General features: G+C 40.0%; 1 protein-coding gene and 1 long non-coding RNA gene across 4 annotated transcripts in view; one reads left to right on the forward strand and one right to left on the reverse strand.

The window, feature by feature from the left end:
• The window catches only part of LOC122212150, a 62,369-nt gene that overhangs the window by 19,559 nt on the left and 24,160 nt on the right, over positions 1-18,650 (reverse strand). Inside the window, exon 2 of the long non-coding RNA XR_006199034.1 lies at positions 10,794-10,867. This is a non-coding gene — a long non-coding RNA (uncharacterized LOC122212150). The remainder of the gene's footprint in view (positions 1-10,793; positions 10,868-18,650) is intronic.
• RASAL2 (RAS protein activator like 2) overlaps positions 1,666-18,650 on the forward strand; it is a 348,451-nt gene continuing 331,466 nt past the window's right edge. For all 3 annotated transcript variants that reach the window (XM_042925859.1, XM_042925862.1, XM_042925863.1), the window contains exon 1: positions 1,666-1,954. In XM_042925859.1, the coding sequence (XP_042781793.1) occupies positions 1,753-1,954 (202 nt within the window). In that variant the 5' untranslated portion in view covers positions 1,666-1,752. The remainder of the gene's footprint in view (positions 1,955-18,650) is intronic.

The following is an 18,650-nucleotide window of genomic DNA, read 5'->3' on the forward strand; positions in this document are numbered from 1 at the left end:
TTTGGAGAAAATTACAAAATGCATCCTCATAGCTCTTGATAAGCCCAAACAACATACCAAGATACCACAAGACCAGAAAACAAAAATATCCCGTTGTAGACCAGTCTTTGTGCAAAGTAGGAAGAAATGGGAGGGAAAATGCCCTATCACAATGTGTTAGACAACAACAACAACAACAAAAAACATATACTTGTGGAACTCCTGCTCCATTTTGAGCAGCATGTTCAAGAAACATTGTTGGAGACCTACTACGCGCACGGCACTGGTTGTTACTTTTCGATTTAAAAATTATTACTACTTTGCCAGCAATCTCTTTAACCTGAACCAGTGAATACCGCCTTGGGTGGGCAGAAAATTAAAGCCAAGGTCAAAGGAGACGGTCTCCAAACAGACCAAAAATAAAACGCATGTGACATCATTAGAAGGGGGGGGGGGGGAGAAAGCCAACGTATTGCACAAAGATCAAAGGCAAAAAAAGAGAAACATGTTTGGTTAATACTGGGCTTTTGAGCATTTCTTGTGAGGCCCGTCCATCCATCCACACCACACTTCTTAACCCTGCTATTCTAAACTGATGACAAGTCCAGCTTCGGCGCGGACAGGGCGCAGAGCGCGGATCCCACAATCCAGACCCCGTTGCCAAGTCTCGTCTCTGGGAAGGAAGGAGGCGTTCCCCCAACGGCAACTGTAAAATAAAGCAGCCTCTCTAATCTCTTCCTCCAGTAAGAAAGAAATGTCGGTCCAAATAAATGAATACAGAAATAACTACACGAAGGGAAAGGGGTGGGAAGAGGGGAAGGGAAGCTCTTTTCCTCTCTTTTTAAATTTCCCGCACCCCTCTTCTTCCCCGCCTCCCCGCGCCGTCCCCACTTTCCGCGGCGGCTGGCGGGACCCGCACCGCGCGCAGCCGGGCGGCCGGGCGCAGAGAGGGTCTTTGGCAAGAAGGCGGGACCGGCCGGATGAATAGCTCGGTGTCCGATTTTTCCTGCCTTCGGTGGCAGTTCCTCCTCCGCTTCGTTACTCGATTGCACACGCGGCCGGGCCCTCGGCCCTCGATTGCTCCGGCCTATCACCCTGGGATGCCGCCTGCCGCCGCCACCGCCGCGGCTGCCGGGCTTGTGGGATCGGTGGCGGAGCCGGAGCCGGAGCCGCGGCGCGAGCCGTGGCCTGAGAGTTAGGGGGCGGGCCGGCTCATTCCTGGGGTGGGGGCCGAGGACTGGCGGGCGAGAACCCGGGGCCACCGCCCCCCTTCCCCGAGGGAGCGGACCCTCCGAGCCTCTGAGGCGGCGGCGGCGGCGGCGGGAGCCGGTCAGAGGGGGCGGCCCCTGGCGGCGACGCCCCCAGCCCTGCCCTGCCCGGCCCCACTGCATCCCCAGCCCTAGCGCGGTCTGGCCGCGAGAGACGCCGGCGAGGGCTGAGCGAGGCGGCTCCGCGGGGGCAAGGCGGGCGAGCCGCCCCTCCCGGGTCCTTCCACGTCCCCTCCCGGGAGGGACCCACACCTGAGCCCGGACCCACCCCCGGCCGGGGCCACGCTGGATCCGCCTCCCGGCCTGGGTCCCGCCCGCTGGCTGCAGGTGGGCTGCAGCGCCCGAGCCGCGGGCAGTGGGCGGCGGGGAAGGAGGTGAGCCGCGTCGGTGCCGGCTGCCGCTCGGGTGCTTGCCCCCCGCCGCTGCGCTCTCTTCCTCCCCTTCCCGCAGGCAGGGCGCGGAGCCGCGCGCCCGCCCCGCCGCCGCCTTGTCCCTCCGGGGCACCATGGAGCTCTCCCCGTCGTCCGGAGGAGCCGCGGAGGCGCTGTCCTGGCCGGAGATGTTCCCCGGGCTGGAGTCCGACTCGCCGCTGCCTCCGGAGGAGCTGGAAGCGGTTGTCCCAGTCGGCGGGGCCGTGGCTGGAGGCATGTTGGATCGGATCCTGCTGGAGTCCGTGTGCCAGCAACAGAGCTGGGTCCGGGTGTACGGTAAGGACCGCAGGCCACCCTAGAGGCTGGTGTTTCTTGTCTTTGCTCGCGCTGAAATTCATCCCTAGGCTCCAGTCCTGGCCTCAGCCCCCATCCATCGTGGGTCAGTCTCGCACATCCCTTTTTTGTTGCGGCGTGCGTTTCTAACAAGTTTCTCCAGACTGGCACTCGGGAGAGAGGTGTCCTTTCAGGACGGTCTATGGACCTTTCTCAGGCACCTGCAGGGAGTTTAAGGTGGAGTTGGGCTATGCAGACTTAGTTCTCAGGTGGTAACTTCAAGGGAACTGTCAACCGAAGTCTGATGGAACACACCATGGAATCAAGTGAACAGAGTTTCATGTCTGTTTCTTGAGGGGGGCAAGGCTGGAAGCCAAGATACCATGAAATAGCTTAGCAGTGGATAAGAAAATAAAGTAGAATAACCAAAAAATATTTATTGGGTGGGAACAGACTCATTCATCTCTAACCTCTTTCTGAACCTCACTCGCCCAAAGGCAACCACTTAGTCCAAGGGGTGTGGATTGTGTCAGATTGCACTATTGTTTCGGATTCTCTTTGTAAAGTGACTGGGTTGCTACTCAGCAAGTTAAAAGTGATGAACACACTGAAACTTTCCCTCTCTGCATTCCTAGTAACCACCTCTTTAATTAAAACTGAATGATGAGATTCTATTAGGGGGAGCCTTGTGGCGGCATCAAAACCAAGCTGGCTTTGAGAACTCAGAGCCCAAGGATTTATAGCCTGGTGATATTCAGGACTCGGCTGTGCCTTTCCAAAATCTTGAAATGTCAAGATGTTTCTCACTTAGCTCACGTGAACACGACGTTAGTAATGTGGCTGAATGCAAGAGGGCAAATTTGAAGCACCTGGAGTCAAACACAGCGTTAAGATGTCATCCTCCAGTCACGTGCATCTGCACCTGTAGTGATCAAGTACATTACGCTTTTCTTTCTTCATCCTTCTGAAGAGGATATGTGTTTACTACTCAGGAGTGATCCAGACTTAGAAGTTATCTCTGTGGATAGTTCAGTTCATTTCAAGACTTCAAGTCCATCCCCATCAGAAAGATCTCAGAACTAGGAGTCCAGAATTTGAGTTTTATTCTTGATTCTGCCACTAAGTGGCTATGAGATTTGAGGTAGATAAAGTTACTTTTTTTTTTTTAACCTCTGATTCTTCATCTGTAAAAGGGGTGAATTGGATTAAATAATCTCTTAATGGCCCTTTTAGTCCTAAGAATCTTGGAGTTCTTATAACCAATTCTTGAGGATTTATGTATGTGCCACTTTATATTTTGTATGATGTTTATAAGTGGTTTTTGATGTTATTCTAAGTAACTGAAAGAATTAAAGCAAAGAAGCAGGAGATGATGCAGGGTCACCCAGTTCATTCTCAGCAGATTAAAAACTTTAGTACCTGATTTTCCATCCACCTGCTGATCCCACTTATCCGATAGTTTGTAACAAAGGTTGTGTTGATGAGGATCTGAAGATGAGCTTGAATTCGAGTATATTGTAGTTACACCATTTTCCCATTCTATCCTTTTCTATCCTTGCTTCTTTGGCACATTGGTTTTTATGTAAAATTAGAGTTAGGGCCCCGTTACTGCAAGAATATGTGTGTATGATAATTTAGTATTTCAGTGTCTAAAAGTATTCTGTCTGGATATTCTAGACCTAGCATGAATTACTGTACTTTGCATGTATCCCATAAGAATATGTGCATGTTTTTGTTATCCTTTTAAAGGGGTAGATTTGTGAGGGTGTGTGTGTATACATATATACGTGTATGTATGTGTGTATGTGTATTCTTAAGTATGTGTATATAAACATATATTCTCTTCTCACACACGTATGTACTGGGCATTTCAGTGTCAACTTGCAGACTTTCCACTGCATTGTAACATTTTTGTCTTTCCTATCGATTAACTAGAGGTTGTTTTTATTTTTATTGTTTATTTATTTTTGAGAGAGACAGAGACAGAATGTAAGTGGGTTGGGGCAGAGAGAGAGAGGGAGGCACAGAATCTGAAGCAGGCTCCAGGGCTCCGAGCTGTCAGCACAGAACCTGACGCGGGGCTTGAACTCACAAGCTGTGAGATCATGACCTGAGCCGAAGTCGGACGCTCAACCGACTGAGCCACCCAGGCGCCCCTAGAGGTTGTTTTTATTTACTGTTTAGTACTACTATCCCTCCCTTAAGGCAGCTCATCCTGGATAGTACTTTGTTGTCTTGAGTTTGATATAAATATCCCAAAACTATCGGAATGATTCTTGGCTTTTCTGTGTCCTTAGCTAGTTTTTAAGTTGTCTGTTGCATAACTTCGAAAAGCTTTGAAGTGAAAATAATAGCATGTAGAAAATCGACTTGGAAAACCCTAGTTCATTTTGTTTTGTTTACTTGTTTGTCTTACGTGTTCAAAATCCTGATTGTTTTGGAGCATTTGCGTTCTTCTACACAATTTAAGGAGATGAACGAGTTTGGTCTGATGTTTTTAAAAGAAATTCAGAAACTGGGAATCCAGTCTAGAGTATACAACTGGGGATTGAGAACTGGGGTTTTCAATCTGTCTTTGCCACAAATTGGTTGTCTAACTTTGGGTAAGTAATTTTAACTTCGTGGCTCTAGGTTTCTACATAAAATGTAGAATCTGGAGTAATTGGTATCTGTGGTCCATTTTAGTCTTACAGTTGTCTGATTCTGTGGCCTGCCCTATTATTTTACCTACAACTTGGCCTACCAATTCCAGTCTGACTCTTGGGGACAGGCATCAAGAAAGCCCTTAATAAGTTTAAATCATGATTGTCACAGGCTTCTGGGGAGCACTTTTATCAAAAGGTCAATGAACTTAGTTTTGTAAAGCAGGAATGTTGAGGGCAGATGTATATTTGTTTGAAGTGTTTGGCAAGATAGGAAGGTCTTGCTCAGGTGTAGCTCATCTAGTTTTGAGCCCTAACCTGAAATAGGCATGTGGATTTTAAAAGTGCAAAGTAAGGAAGGAGCTGTATTAAGTGCTCCTGGCTTCTGGCTATGGTTCACATCCTCTGTAGTATACTTATGTTTGAAATCAATATGCAAACAAACAAACAAATGGCAGTAACAATCCCCCCTCCCCGCCCCCACCTAATGCCTTAACAGAAACTTTTGAAAACAATATTTTATTAGTTTGCCTCATGAAATTTGAAGACTAGGCACTGTTTTAAGTTTGCTGTTGACTATTTTGTTAATGATACGTCTATTTGGAGTTTTGTGTATTGCCAGGATTGGAAAACTTTGTCTGGAATATGTCAGAGCCTTATAATAGGTAGATGTATATTTAGAACACAAATGCATGTCTTTGAGACATAACTAAGAGAACATATTTATGCTGCCCTATCCTTCATTTCCTTTTAGTTATAAAATGTTTCATTTGTTTATTATAGTGTTATAATAAATTGTGCCCATGCCCTGTCAAGACTATAAAATATTTGACACCAGGAAGTCTGTCTAGTTTGTCTTTGTATTCCTATCTTGCCAGCCCCTTCATCGTCACTGTGTCTAGCAGATTGGTACCTTGCTCATAGTCAGTGTCTGTTGAATGTCGATCCATCTGTCCTATGACCATCCATATCCCAACCTGACTGACTGACTGTCTGTTATGGGTGGCAGAGTAGCTTAAACAAAGGCATGCCACAAACAGCTAAATATGGATGCAGAATCCAAGAGCATCAAATGCAGAACATTTTTCAGATATTTATAGCCTCAAAGCAAAGTCAATTGGCTGAAAAAGCACAGCAGCCTAGCAAAAGGAAACGGGAGCGGCAAAGCCAGCCTCCCTGTCTGTGCTTTCTGGTAAACAATGAGAACATTAAAATTAACTACTTTACCATGAATGGATGGCGAGTGCAGGTCACTGGGAGCAACTGAAGATACCAGTCTCCAGTAGCACATGCATTGGAGCTTTACCCCGATCAGCACAACAGGTCTGCAAGTGTATGTACAGATGTGTTCTCCGATAACTAGAGGGAAAATACAGTTACCACACTAAAGTGCTCACCAAGAAACCATAGTTTTGATTTTAATAGTATGAGCAGGACTATCTAACATATTCACTTAATAGAATGAATAATATCAGTATCATTGCTTACCATTAAGCTAGTATGTAGCTCATTATTTATTGATGACTGATAGGGATCTGCTGGAGATTTTCTAAAGGCTTGTACTATTTCAGCAAGCAGAAGAAGAGAGACTTAATCATACTGCATCGTATCCCGTATAATTCTAGAAATGTGACAATGAGAATTTGGCAGGAATTTCTCATGGACTAGATAGGAGTTGAGGGGGGAGGCAGAAGTTTTGCCTGTTTATAGTAAATAATTTTGCTTATGTTTCATGAATGAAGACAAAGGATGAGATATGTTTCATTGCATTTTTAGAGAATATGTCTGTCTTTGCTTAAAACATTGCAACCCGTTAACAAGTCCAGGAAGTTGTTTCATTTTGGTCCAGTATGAATTAGATGTGACCAACTCACTGGTTTTATACAGAATGTTCTCAACATAATTAACTTTGAATATTCTCAGTGAATCACTTATTCTTACATGTCTTAACTATGTACCCCCTGCATGACTTCTGTGTTGTATTAATGTGTGGATGAATGAATTTGTTCAACCAAGTTTTGTGTGCTGTAGCTAATTGATTGTTTGAATAAAATCACTGAATGTGTACCCAATACATCCCCAAACATGTTCATGTTACTTAAGTGTTCTAATTTCCTCAAATACTGTAAATTGAACTTTTATAATTATAAATATTTTACCAATTCTTGGGATTTTAAGTTTGAGTTCAATACTTAGGATGTGGTATTAGCTTTGAATGTTGACACATTAATTTACCATGATTTCCAAATAAATTTTATGTACATTAGGAGTAGAAAATTGTTCATTGAAGTAAGAGAGAATGATCAAGAATGCTTAGGCATATACTGTTTATGCTTCTCCCTTTTTTCCTTTGAGAGAAAACTTGTAAATCTCACTTAAATTGTATATTCTGTCTGGGGCACTTGGGTGGCTCAGTTGGTTGAGCGTCCAACTTTGGCTCAAGTCATGATCTCACAGTTTGTGGGTTTGAGCCCTGTGTTGGGCTCTGTGCTGACAGCTCAGAGCCTGGAGCCTGCTTCGGATTCTGTGTTTCCCTTTCTCTCTGCCCCTCCCCTGCTTGCATTCCATCACTCTTTCTCAGAAATAAACATTAAAAAAATTTAAAAAATAAAATAAATTGTATATTCTGTTAATATTTACAGACATGGACAATTTCCTTTATTGTAGCTTAGTACTTTTCTACTCTCATGTTGGTTTATTGCTATTTCATTTTCAAAGAATGACAGTATTTTTGAAGAATAGAACTATATACATTTATAATCTCTTTTCCATAACCATTTCCATTTGGACTACAGTGTTTCAAAATTCACAAAATTTTTTTTGATTTTAGAAAATATGGTGTACATATAATGACATAAACCCCTTAATTGAGTCTGTAGCAGTATCCAGGAATCAGTCATGTTAATACCTCTGTAGTTAAGTAAGTAAAAATCCACACTAAGTATGGTATAAGACTATAAATAGTGTTATGTAGGGTGAAGGTCACATTTTACTGCTGAAGAAATTATGAAGAAAGCATTTTCAGAGCTTTTTGGATTTAGGAATTATGAGTATGGAGTTGAGGATATGTGTACATTTTCTGACAAATAATACAAAGTTCTAGAATGCACCTGTTTGGGAATAGTTCACTTATTATTTTTTTTTGGAGAATCGTTATAAGGATTGCCTTTATCTTTTCTACATCATAAAATTCAGCACATTTTACAAAATGATGTACAATTGTGTCTCATGTTGAATGAAATATATTGATTTGCTAAGAAAAAAAGGAATTCACATGACAGAGCAAGTTTTACTGAGACTCCTAAGGAAGTGGTGGCAAGGCAGTGGTTTCTAATGCTTTCTTTCATTAGAAAGAAGGATGAGGTAAGTTGAACCCGAGGATTTATGTAATTGTTCTTTGCAGTTGCTCTCTTCAGTAGCACAGAGTGATTTGATCACCTTTTAAAGTAGGTGAACCACAAAAAAAAACATTCAACTAATGCCTGAGTTAATCCAGAAAAAATTTAGTTGTCTGTTCCCTGTCCCTCCCTATTGGAATAACTTTTAAGTAACTAGAGAGGTGTTTGGTCTTGTAAACCAGGAGGAGGAGTTGGAAGTGTGCTGAGGGCACTGCTGAAATTGCTTCACCTTGTGTTGGCAGAGGGATAATTGCTCTCTGATGTTTGTAAAGACACCTTTCTTCCCAAAGGCTATCAAGTGCTTCGCAAGACCTATAGGTAGAGAACGCTTTACAAATCTAATGTAGCTTATTTTCTAATGATAAGGTAGCCATCAAGAAATATCCACTATGAAGGTGGCAGAGGAAAAGATGTGCAGTTGGTAGTGTTAGTGAGTCTACTGTAAACAAAAATAAAAACTGAATCCTTGAAGGCATGACAGAACTTCCTTTGCTAGGTCGTGCTGCACAGCTTAGCATCTTCCTTATCTCTACAGCAGGGTTCCGATGTTAGGAGTCTGAGTTTTGCCTTCCCTGACCAAGTGTTGGTGACATTAATTAGTTGCCCAAGTCTCCTTTGCTCCTAAGAATCCAGTTTAGATCCTGATGCATTCTTATTCCTCCATAATTTGTCTTCAACGTTGCTCACGTTCCCATCGTGTCATTTTCAGTAGGATTTCTAAAAGTCCCTCTTAACTGACTCCTGAGTCTAAAAAATTGGTAATACTTGCAGATACTGTTTGGGAGAGCAAACATTTACAAAGGAAAATGTTTAAAACATAAGGCAAGAGAACAAAATTCAAAAGAATAGTGTGGGAAGTTAAAAAGAAACTTGAAAGTTGATAGTCCTAAATATTTTTCAAAACAATCCTTTAGGTTACCTCATTAAGGAAACTGGCTCAGGAAGTTTAGCTTATTCCCAAAATTGGAGACAAATTCCACAGTTTGTCAGGATTAGAACTCTAACCTCAGATTCCTCAGCCTCTTGTTTTAGCTTCTAGATCTTACTGCTTTCCCTTAGGGAGATGGCCTTTCAAAGCTGAAGGTCAGGAAAACTCGACAGTGAGAAATACCAGATTGTTAGTTTCACAGTCTTTAAGGGAAATGCTGGAAGTACCATTACCTAGGTAACAGAAAACAAAAATGGACAAAACATTCAGAAAGTAGGAGGATGAGAATAATCTCATAGTGATTGTTAGAGGTAGAGCAGAGGAATGTTTAGATATGTTTCATCTCTAAATTTTTTGTCCATAAATTCTTTAAACTTTTTTTTTTTTAATTAGGCTCCATACATACCCAATGTGGGGCTTGAACTCACAATCCTAAGATCAAGAGTTGGATACTCTACTGACTAAGCCAGCCAGGTGCCCCATCCATAAATTCTTTATTTTGCAGTTGCAAGTAATGTTTCAAGGAAATTTGAATGTTTCATTTATGATACTTAGAACCCTGGGTAATACCTAATAACTTTCTACCTTTTAATTTCTGATCTCTTTGATTCATATCATTAAAAACTTAATACCTTTTTTCTTATTATGAATATAATAGTGCTTAATGTAAAGAATTTGAGTTGTAGGAAAATGCAAAGAAAATTAAAGTTACCTGTAATTATACCTTTTAGAGATAACTGTTCTTTTAATATTCTGTTGTATTTTATCCCAGTCTTTTCTGTGTAAAAATGTACTTTTTAAAATATGTTTGGTATCATATTGCATATATATATTTTTAATATTTATTTTTAAATATTTGTTTTGTTTTGAGAGAGAGAGAGAATGAGTGGGGGAAGAGCAGAGAGGGAGACACAGAAGGCTCCAGGCTCTGAGCTGTTAGCACAGAACTCAACACGGGCCTTGAACCCATAAACCACGAGATCATGACCTGAGCCAAAGTAGGATGCTTAACTGAGCCACCCAGCAGCCCCACATATATATTTTTTAGAGTTTATTTATTTATTTTGGGGGAGAGAGAACAAGCAGGGGAGGGGCAGAGAGAAAGGGAGAGTGAGAATCCCAAGCAGGCTCTGCACTGTCAGTGCAAAACACCATGTGGACTTCGAACCCACTACCTGAGTCAAAATCAGGAGTCCCATGCTTAATCGATTGAGCCACCCAGGCGCCCCTCATGTTGCGTATATTGTAAATCTTGCCTCTTTTCTAACTGTGATTTCTTAGGTTTTTGAAAATGTTTAAAGTTTTTTCAAACATATTTTTGTTTTTAAATTTTATTTAATTTTTTTAATGTTTATTTACCTTAGAGAGAGAGAGAGAGAGAGAGAGAGCGCACAAGCAGGGGAGGGGGAGAGAGAGAGGGAGACACAGAATCCGAAGCAGGCTCCAGGCTCCAAGTTGTCAGCACAGAGCCAGACGCGGGGCTCGAACCCACGAACCATGAGATCATGACCTGAGCCAAAGTTGGCCGCTTAACCAACTGAGCCACCCAGGCTCCCCTGTTTTTAAATTTTATTTAAAAAATAAGTATAACAGGCGCCTGGGTGGCTCATTCGGTTAAGCATCTGACATCAGCTCAGATCATGATCTCATGGTTTGTGAGTTTGAGCCCCACATCAGGCTCTGTGCTGTCAGCACAGAGCCCACTTCAGATCCTCTGTCTCCCTCTCTCTCTGCCCCTGTCCCACTTGCTCTCAAAAATAAACAAACATTAGGAAAAATAAAAAGGTATAACATTTCCTTCTTTCAATATTTGGAAGATATAACAGGATATTCTGTGAGGTCTCTCTAACCCCTCCTCCCCACCCTTCACTTACCATCTGGCAGGCAATCATTGTTCGCACAATCAATAAATGTTTGAAATTCTTGTATATCCTTCCATACCTATTCCCTGCACAGAGAAACAGATAAATAGGTATGTAGAAACTCTGCCAAGATTGGGGTCCAAAAAAATTTCGTTGACAAAAATGCAAGGTCATGTTTTTTTCCGAGGTTAATGAACGGACTGGACAAAGGAAGTTGGCTGGGAGTTCTGGGGTCTGGAGCCAGCTGTTAATTGCTTTATATTTGAATTGATATCATCATAGTTTTTACTGTGCGTATGCTTTCTTCTCCTTTTTGACACAAATGATAACCCGTTAGAGGAATTTATCTGCACCTTGTATTATTCCTGCCTCACATTCCCTCTCTATACACACTTATCAATATATTTTTGATATTGTTTCCTGTCAGTGTATAAAGCAGCTCCTCATTCTTTTTGTGGCTGTGTAATGCCTGAATGAATCACAATTTATTTAACCAGTCCCTAGATTTGCTGGTACAAGTGATAGTGCAGGGAGTAATCTTGAATATAAATCATTTTGCTTGTGTATGAATATTTTTGTAAAAAAAATTCACAGAATCATTATCAAAGATATGTATACTTGTAATTTTGAAAGATAATCCCAAATTGCTCTTCTTACAGGTTGTAACTATTTATATTTCACCAGCAGTGGATGAGAGTGCCCATCTCTCTACACATAGGGAATTATCAAGAATTTTTGATTCTGACAATCTAAATGATAAAAAGTTTAATTTTTTCTATCTCTTACATTGATTATCTCACAGAGGCATTTAAAAATATCCTTTTCTGTGCATTGTACATATCTTTTGCCCATTTTTACTGGTTATTGGGTCTTTTTCCTAGTGATTTGTAGGAACTCTTAAATAAGGAGGTTTTTATCTGTGATGAGTTGCCAATATTTTCATTTGTCTTCCCCCCCCATGAGAAAATAATTTTTATGCATTTGAATGTATCAGTCTTTTCTTTTATGGCTTTGTGATTTTATGTTACAGTTAGTATGGCCTTTCCTAGTCTGAGGTTATAAAATAATTCTTCCACGATTTGTCCAGTACTTCTTTGCTTTCATTTTTTACATTTAAATCTTTGATCCATTTGGAATTCATTCTGCCATAAGGTATGAGATATAGATACAATTTCATTTTTAGAAAGATGGTTTTCCAGTTGTCCTAATACCATTTGTTCAATAATCCATCTTTTCTCCACTGATTTAAGATGATTTCTCTATCCTTCAGTAGATTGCCATTTGTATTTTGGTTTCTTTCAAGATTTTCTACTCTGTTCTATTGGTCTATCTATATTGATATGTCAGTATCATGCTGTTTTATTACTGAACCTTTATAATATGAAAATGTAATTGGTTAATGAGTCTAATTCAACATAACTTATTTAACTATTATCCTATTTTAGACATCAACAATTTCCCAAATTTTTGTATTAATAGTCTACTGATTGTTTTTGTGTACAAGTGCTAAAATTGAACTTCTCACTATTTCCTTTGGCTGAATTCCTAGAAGAGTATGTTTTTATTTTATTAAAAATTTTTAAAAATGTTTATTTTTGAGAGAGAGAGAGAGAGAGAGAGAGAGATCATGCATGGGGGAGGGGCAGAGAGAGAGAGAGAGAGACAGAATCTGAAGCAGGCTCCAGGCTCTGAACTGTCAGCACAGAGTCTAATGTGGGGCTCAAACCCATGAACCATGAGATCATGACCTGAGCCGAAGTCGGACACTTAACCCACTGAACCATCTGGGCGACCCCTAAAGAGTATGTTTTTAAAATCCTGAGAGGTTAGTGCTAAATTGGTGTGACCTTCCTAAAGGCAATTCCTACCACAAATGTATAAAATTATGGCTCATAATTTATTTTATTTTTTTAAATTTTTTTTCATATTTATTTGTTTTGAGAGAGAGAGAGCACACGCACAAGTAGAGGAGCGGCAGAGACAGAGACAGAGAGAGAGAGAGAGAATCCCAAGCAGGCTCCAACGCTGTCAGTGCAGAGCCCAATATAGGGCTTGAACTTACAAACCATGAGATCATGACCTGAGCTGAAATCAGGAGCCCGGCGCTTAACCAGCTGAACCACCCAGATGCCCTTTGGCTCATCATTTAAATCCTACTTCTGTACTGCTACTTTCACCATATTGAAGTATTTTTACATAGATTTCATGTAGTGTCTTAAGCATTATTTAGCACATATTAAAAGTCCTGAGGGTTCTAATGCTAACAACACTGCCTTTCAAAAATAGAGTTGTTTTTCCAGTGGTATTCCTTTTCATTAATGGCATATTTCCAAATGAAGGAGGGAAGGACATGAGTATAGAGTCCAAGCAGTTGGTCTGGTTAAGGGTCAAATCCATGACTGTGGCTTTATTTATACAATGTTATACTCTCCAGCTGAAATAACCTGAAGCTGGTATAGTTCATGTTAGAATTCACTCTTGGTGTGTACATTCTATAGGTTTGGACAAATGTATGACATGTATCCATTATTATAGTGTCACACAGAATATTTTCTTCCTCTTTTTTTTTAATATATATTTTTTTTCACCGTAATCTCTACATCCAACACAGGGCTTGAACTCACAACCCCAAGTTCAAGGGTTGCATGCTCTACCCACTGGGCCAGCCAGGTGCCCCTCATACAGAATATTTTTACTGCCCTTTATCCTCTGTGTTCTGTTTATTCATCTCTCCATGTCCCTTACCCCCTAACCTGTGGCAACCTGATGGCAATTGCTATTTTCACTGCCTCCATAGTTTTGCCTTTTTCGGAATTCTATATAGTTGGAATCATACTCAAATTCTTTTATCAGTTAGCTGTTTCGTTTAGCATATAATATATAACCATAAGCTTGCCTTACTAAATCAGAAAGGAGCAAATTTAGAAAGGAACAAAGTAGTTGAACTTTTAACAATGGTATCGAGCAGTTTGAGAGTGAAATGTATCCAGTTAATATTGTGTACTTACAGGAAATTTTGTTTGAATTAAATTTGGACAGGATATAATATGTAAATATCTTGTGCTTATGATTCCCTTAGGCTTCACTGTGCACAATTTTCTGTGTATTTGTAAATTTCAAGATGACTCTGAGTGAGGAAACCCAAGGCCTTTCTAGTGCATGTTCCTGTTTTGAAATGGACGAGTTTTGTCCAGGTAGTTGGTGAGTAGTCTGTAGCAACAAAAAGATGGCCTGTGCAGTAACCATTAATGAAAGACATGTTTCAATATCTAAGAAAAGACTCTACCTTCAGTATTTTCTGGTTTCATAAAGACTTGATAGTTTTCCTTTTTATAGAAATGAAGATTTATATGTTTATTTTTTAATCTAGCTTGATAACATGGTTAAGAAAGAATAGCATCATCTGTGGTGATTCCTACTGAAATAGGTAATCCAGAAGATTTGATATGGCTATATTTCTTACTGTTTTGTTTTTGTTAAGTCATTCTTTAAAAAAAATTTTTTTTAGTGTTTATTTTTGAAAAAGAGAGAGACAGAGTACGAGTAGGGGAGGGGCAGAGAAAGAGGGAGACACAGAATCCAAAGCAGGCTCCAGGCTCCGAGCTGTCAGCACAAAGCTGGATGCTAGGCTTGAACTCACGAGCTGTGAGATCACCACCTTACCTGAAGTTGGACACTTAACCAACTGAGTCACCCAGGAGCCCCTGGAAGTCCTAAGTCATTCTTTTGCAAGTGCAAAGTAAATCAGTTTAAGTGGAAATTTTTAGTTATTTTCACTTTAGGTTGTGTCTTTGGTATACACCTTGATTGTGATGTCAGAGTGTCTCGTTGAAGAGGCGTTACTATGTTATATCTATTGGCTGACAATCTTTCTTTTCCTGTAGCTTAATTGGCAATCATGTTTCTTTTATGTAATCAGTAATGTTATTACATTAGTTGTAACCATATTGTATAAAATTATGTTTTTACAAAATTGCTTTTTTACCCCTATAGTCTCAAATATCCTGTTTTTTTTTTTTTTTTTTCTTTCAACAAATTTATGAAACATGGTTAAGCTTTCTCCATTTTATTGGGGAAATAATCATGAAAAAGTTAATGCTTTAAATATTCTTCATGAAGTAAGATTAGAATCTGGGTAAGGTTGGAATCTGAGTTCCAATCCAGTACTTTTTTTTTTCTTTTTTCTTTTCTTTTTTTTTTTTTTTTTTGAAAGATTACCCTATCTTTATTATCTCCGTTCATAGTTATTGTTTCCAATTTAATATGTTTGTATTAAAATGTATCACAAGCTGTTTAAAGTAGCATTATAATGCTTTTCTAAATTGTTTTAGGATTTAGCAGTAGGTCTTCGCTTCTCTGCGTCTTTCAGAGCCATGTTGTTAAGAATGGATATTCAGGGGTGCCTGGATGGCTCAGTCAGTTGAGTGTCAGACTTCAGCTCAGGTCATGATCTCACAGTTTGTGAGCTCGAGTCCCATGCCAGGCTCTGCTGACAGCTCAGAGCCTGGAGTCTGCTTCGGATTCTGTGTCTCCCTCTTTCTCCGCTCCTCCCCTGCTCATGCTCACTCGCTCGCTCGCTCTCTCTTTCTCTCTCTCTCTCTCTCTGTCTCTCAAAAATAAATTAAAAAAAAATTTTTTTTTAAATGGGTATTGAGTTCTTCATCGGGGAACTGCAGGAATAAAAGTGAAAATGCTTGAATAACCAGTAGGTTCTTTTTTTGTGTTTGTGTGGTAAAATATATATACTAAATTTCATTTTAACCATTTATAAGCATACAGTTCAAATATAGTCATAGGGCACATGGCTGGGCTCAATCTGTGGAGCATGGGACTCTTGATCTTGGGGTTGTGAGTTTGAGCCCCATATTGGGTGTAGAGGTTACTTAAAAATAAAATCTTTAAAAAAATATGCAGTCACAGTGTTGTGTAACCCTCACCACTATCTGTATTCAAACTTTTTTCATTATCCCTAAGAAACACTCCAGACCCAGTAAACAATAACTGTCCCTTTTCCCCTCCCACTGGTTTCTGGTAATCTCTATTCTTCTTCCTGTCTCTATGAATTTGCCTATTGTAGGTAATACATATAGGTAGAATCACACAATATTTGTCCTTCTGTGTTGGACGTATTTCACAAAGTGCACGTATCGTCCTTGTAGCCTCTATCAAAATTTCATTATTTTTAATGGCCAAATAATATTCCCTTGTATGTATATACCACATTTTGTTTGTTCCTTCATCTGTTGATGGATACTGCGTTGTTTCCACTTCTTGGCTATTGTAAACAATGCTGCGGGGGCTCCTGGGTGGCTCAGTTGGTTAAGCATTCAACTTTGGCTCAGGTCATGATCTCACAGTCTGTGAGTTCGAGCCCCGTGTGGGGCTCTGTGTTGACAGTTCAGAGCCTGGAGCCTGCTTCGGATTCTATGTCTCCCTCTCTCTCTGCCCCTCCCCTGCTCGCACACTGTCTCTTTCTGTCTCAAAAATAAACATTAAAAAAAAAAAAGGTTGCTGTGAACACTGGCATGCAAATATCTTATTGAGAACTCACTGTCAGTTCTTTGGGATACATACCTAGAAGTAGAATTGTTGGATTTTAAGGTTGTTCTGTTTAAATATTAAAATATATATAAGGTTGTTCTGTTTAAATATTAAAATATATATATTTTTATATATATTTATTGGAGTGGGGGGCGAGGAGGGGGGTGCAGAGAGAAAGGAAGAAAGAGAATTTTAAGCAGACTCCACTCAGCACAGAGCCCGATGCGAGGCTCTGACATGAGCTGAAATCAAGGGTCCATCGCTTCGCCAACTGAGCCACCAGGCACCAGGTGGGAGTTCTCTTTACCTTTTGAGAAACGGCCAAAGTTTTCCACATTATCTGTACCCTTTTACATTGCTGTCTGCAATGCCCAAGGGTTCCAATTCTCCACATCCTTGCCCACACTTACTTACTGTTGTTTTCCATTCTTTGTGATTTTAGCCATTCTACGAGGTGTGAAGTGGTATCTTGTTGTGATTTTGATTTGCATTTCCCTAACGATTTGTGGTGTTGGGCATCTTTTCATGTGTTTTTTGGCCATTTTTAATATTTTTTGGGAAAAAATATCTTTTCAAATCCTTATTTTATGTGTCATAATTATCCTATATATTAATCATAACTCTAGTAACAGCGACAATCATGAGCATAATTATAGCAACAACAATGATGACAAAGTGAAACATCCTGGGTGCTTATTATGAGCGAGGCACAGTTCTGGGTGCTTTATGCTTATGAATTTATTTAATCTTCATGGATACCCTATGAGGTAAATACTGTTACCCTCATTTTGTAGACGAGGAATCAGAGGCATAGCGATCTAAAGGAACTTGCTCATGGGATATAGCAAGTACGTTGCTGATGTGGGATTTGAATCCAGGCAGTTTGCTCTTGAGTTATGTTCTTGACTATTATATAATTTGGCTTCTCACCGATAAAAAATTCAAACTCTTAGGGACGCCTGGGTGGCTCAGTCCGTTAAGCGACCGACTCTAGCTCAGGTCATGATCTCACAGTTCATTGATTTGAGTCCCACGATGGGCTCTGCGCTGACAGCTCAGAGCCTGGAGCTTGTTTTGGATTCTGTGTCTCCCTCTTTCTCTCTCTGCCCCTCCCCAGCTTGTACTCTCTCTCTCTCTCTCTCTCAAAAATAAATAAACATGAAAAAAAAAATTCAAACCCTTTTTATAAAAAGCATTTAGTGTGATGTTTGTTAATTTGAACCTTGAACCTGTAGTTTACCTATGTGTTTTATATAGCACCGTAACTATAAAATAATGACATTTGATCTGCTGGATATGCTTTGAATGTCATGATGTTACTGAATATCTTTGTAGAGTTGTCCAAGTTTTATTAACTGTAGACAACATGAGAAAACTGTATGTGGGTGAGTAGTGTGATATTTCTATATTTAATAAAGATTAAGTCTGTTAGCTATCTAAAATTTATGCATTTTTAGCAGTAGTACAAAATAGGAAAGTAGTTTTTTGTTTTTTAAATAAAAGCATGCCTTTCTAGACCTCTTATTTCTGTTGATGAAGCCACTGAGAATGCTGAAATTTAAGAGACCACACAATCTTAAGAGCCATGAGTTGTATTCACCTGGAGCATAGCTTTACTTATTCTAGGATTTACATTTCAAGTGGCTCTCCACTTTAATATCATTAATTCTAAAAAGGGGATCCACTTTCATAGAACCAGGTAAAGCCAAACATTGATCAGACCTTGGCCAAATAACAGACATTTTAGAATATTTATAGAATTCACATGTCCTTCTCTAAAAGCCAGGAACAGTGGCCTCTTGCTGGGTCTTACTTGCTTTCTCCTTAGTTAGTTCCTCTTAAACCTGGCTATCCTTGTGCTACATATGCTATCTATCCTAAGGTGTGTATTTCAAGGACTCAGAGACTTAAAGGATGATTCATATGCAGTAAAGTGTGTGAATCTGTTCTGAAATTTAACTTTTTTCCTACTAATAGATTGCAGTTCTTCAAAATCTGTGATTCCTTAAGTTATGTACAATGTAGCAAGGTGTAGTGAGGTATAGTCTTAAATTCTGATCAGTTCATACATCTTTAAAAAAATGAGTTAATACGATATATTTGACGTGCAATAAACTATACACATTTAAAATACACTTTGATAGGTTGAAATATGTTAATAACTGTGAAACCATCACCCCAATCAAGAAAATTTCTATTCCTCTTTTCCTCTAAAAAGTTTCCTTGCATCCCTTTGTAACCTGACTGCCCCATCCCTCCTACCATGTCACCGACAAATCACTACTGTGCTTTTTGTCTTTAAAGATTAGTTTAGGTTTTTACGAATTT

Source organism: Panthera leo, chromosome F3 (assembly GCF_018350215.1).
Source record: "Panthera leo isolate Ple1 chromosome F3, P.leo_Ple1_pat1.1, whole genome shotgun sequence".
Classification (NCBI taxonomy): Eukaryota; Metazoa; Chordata; class Mammalia; order Carnivora; family Felidae; genus Panthera; species Panthera leo.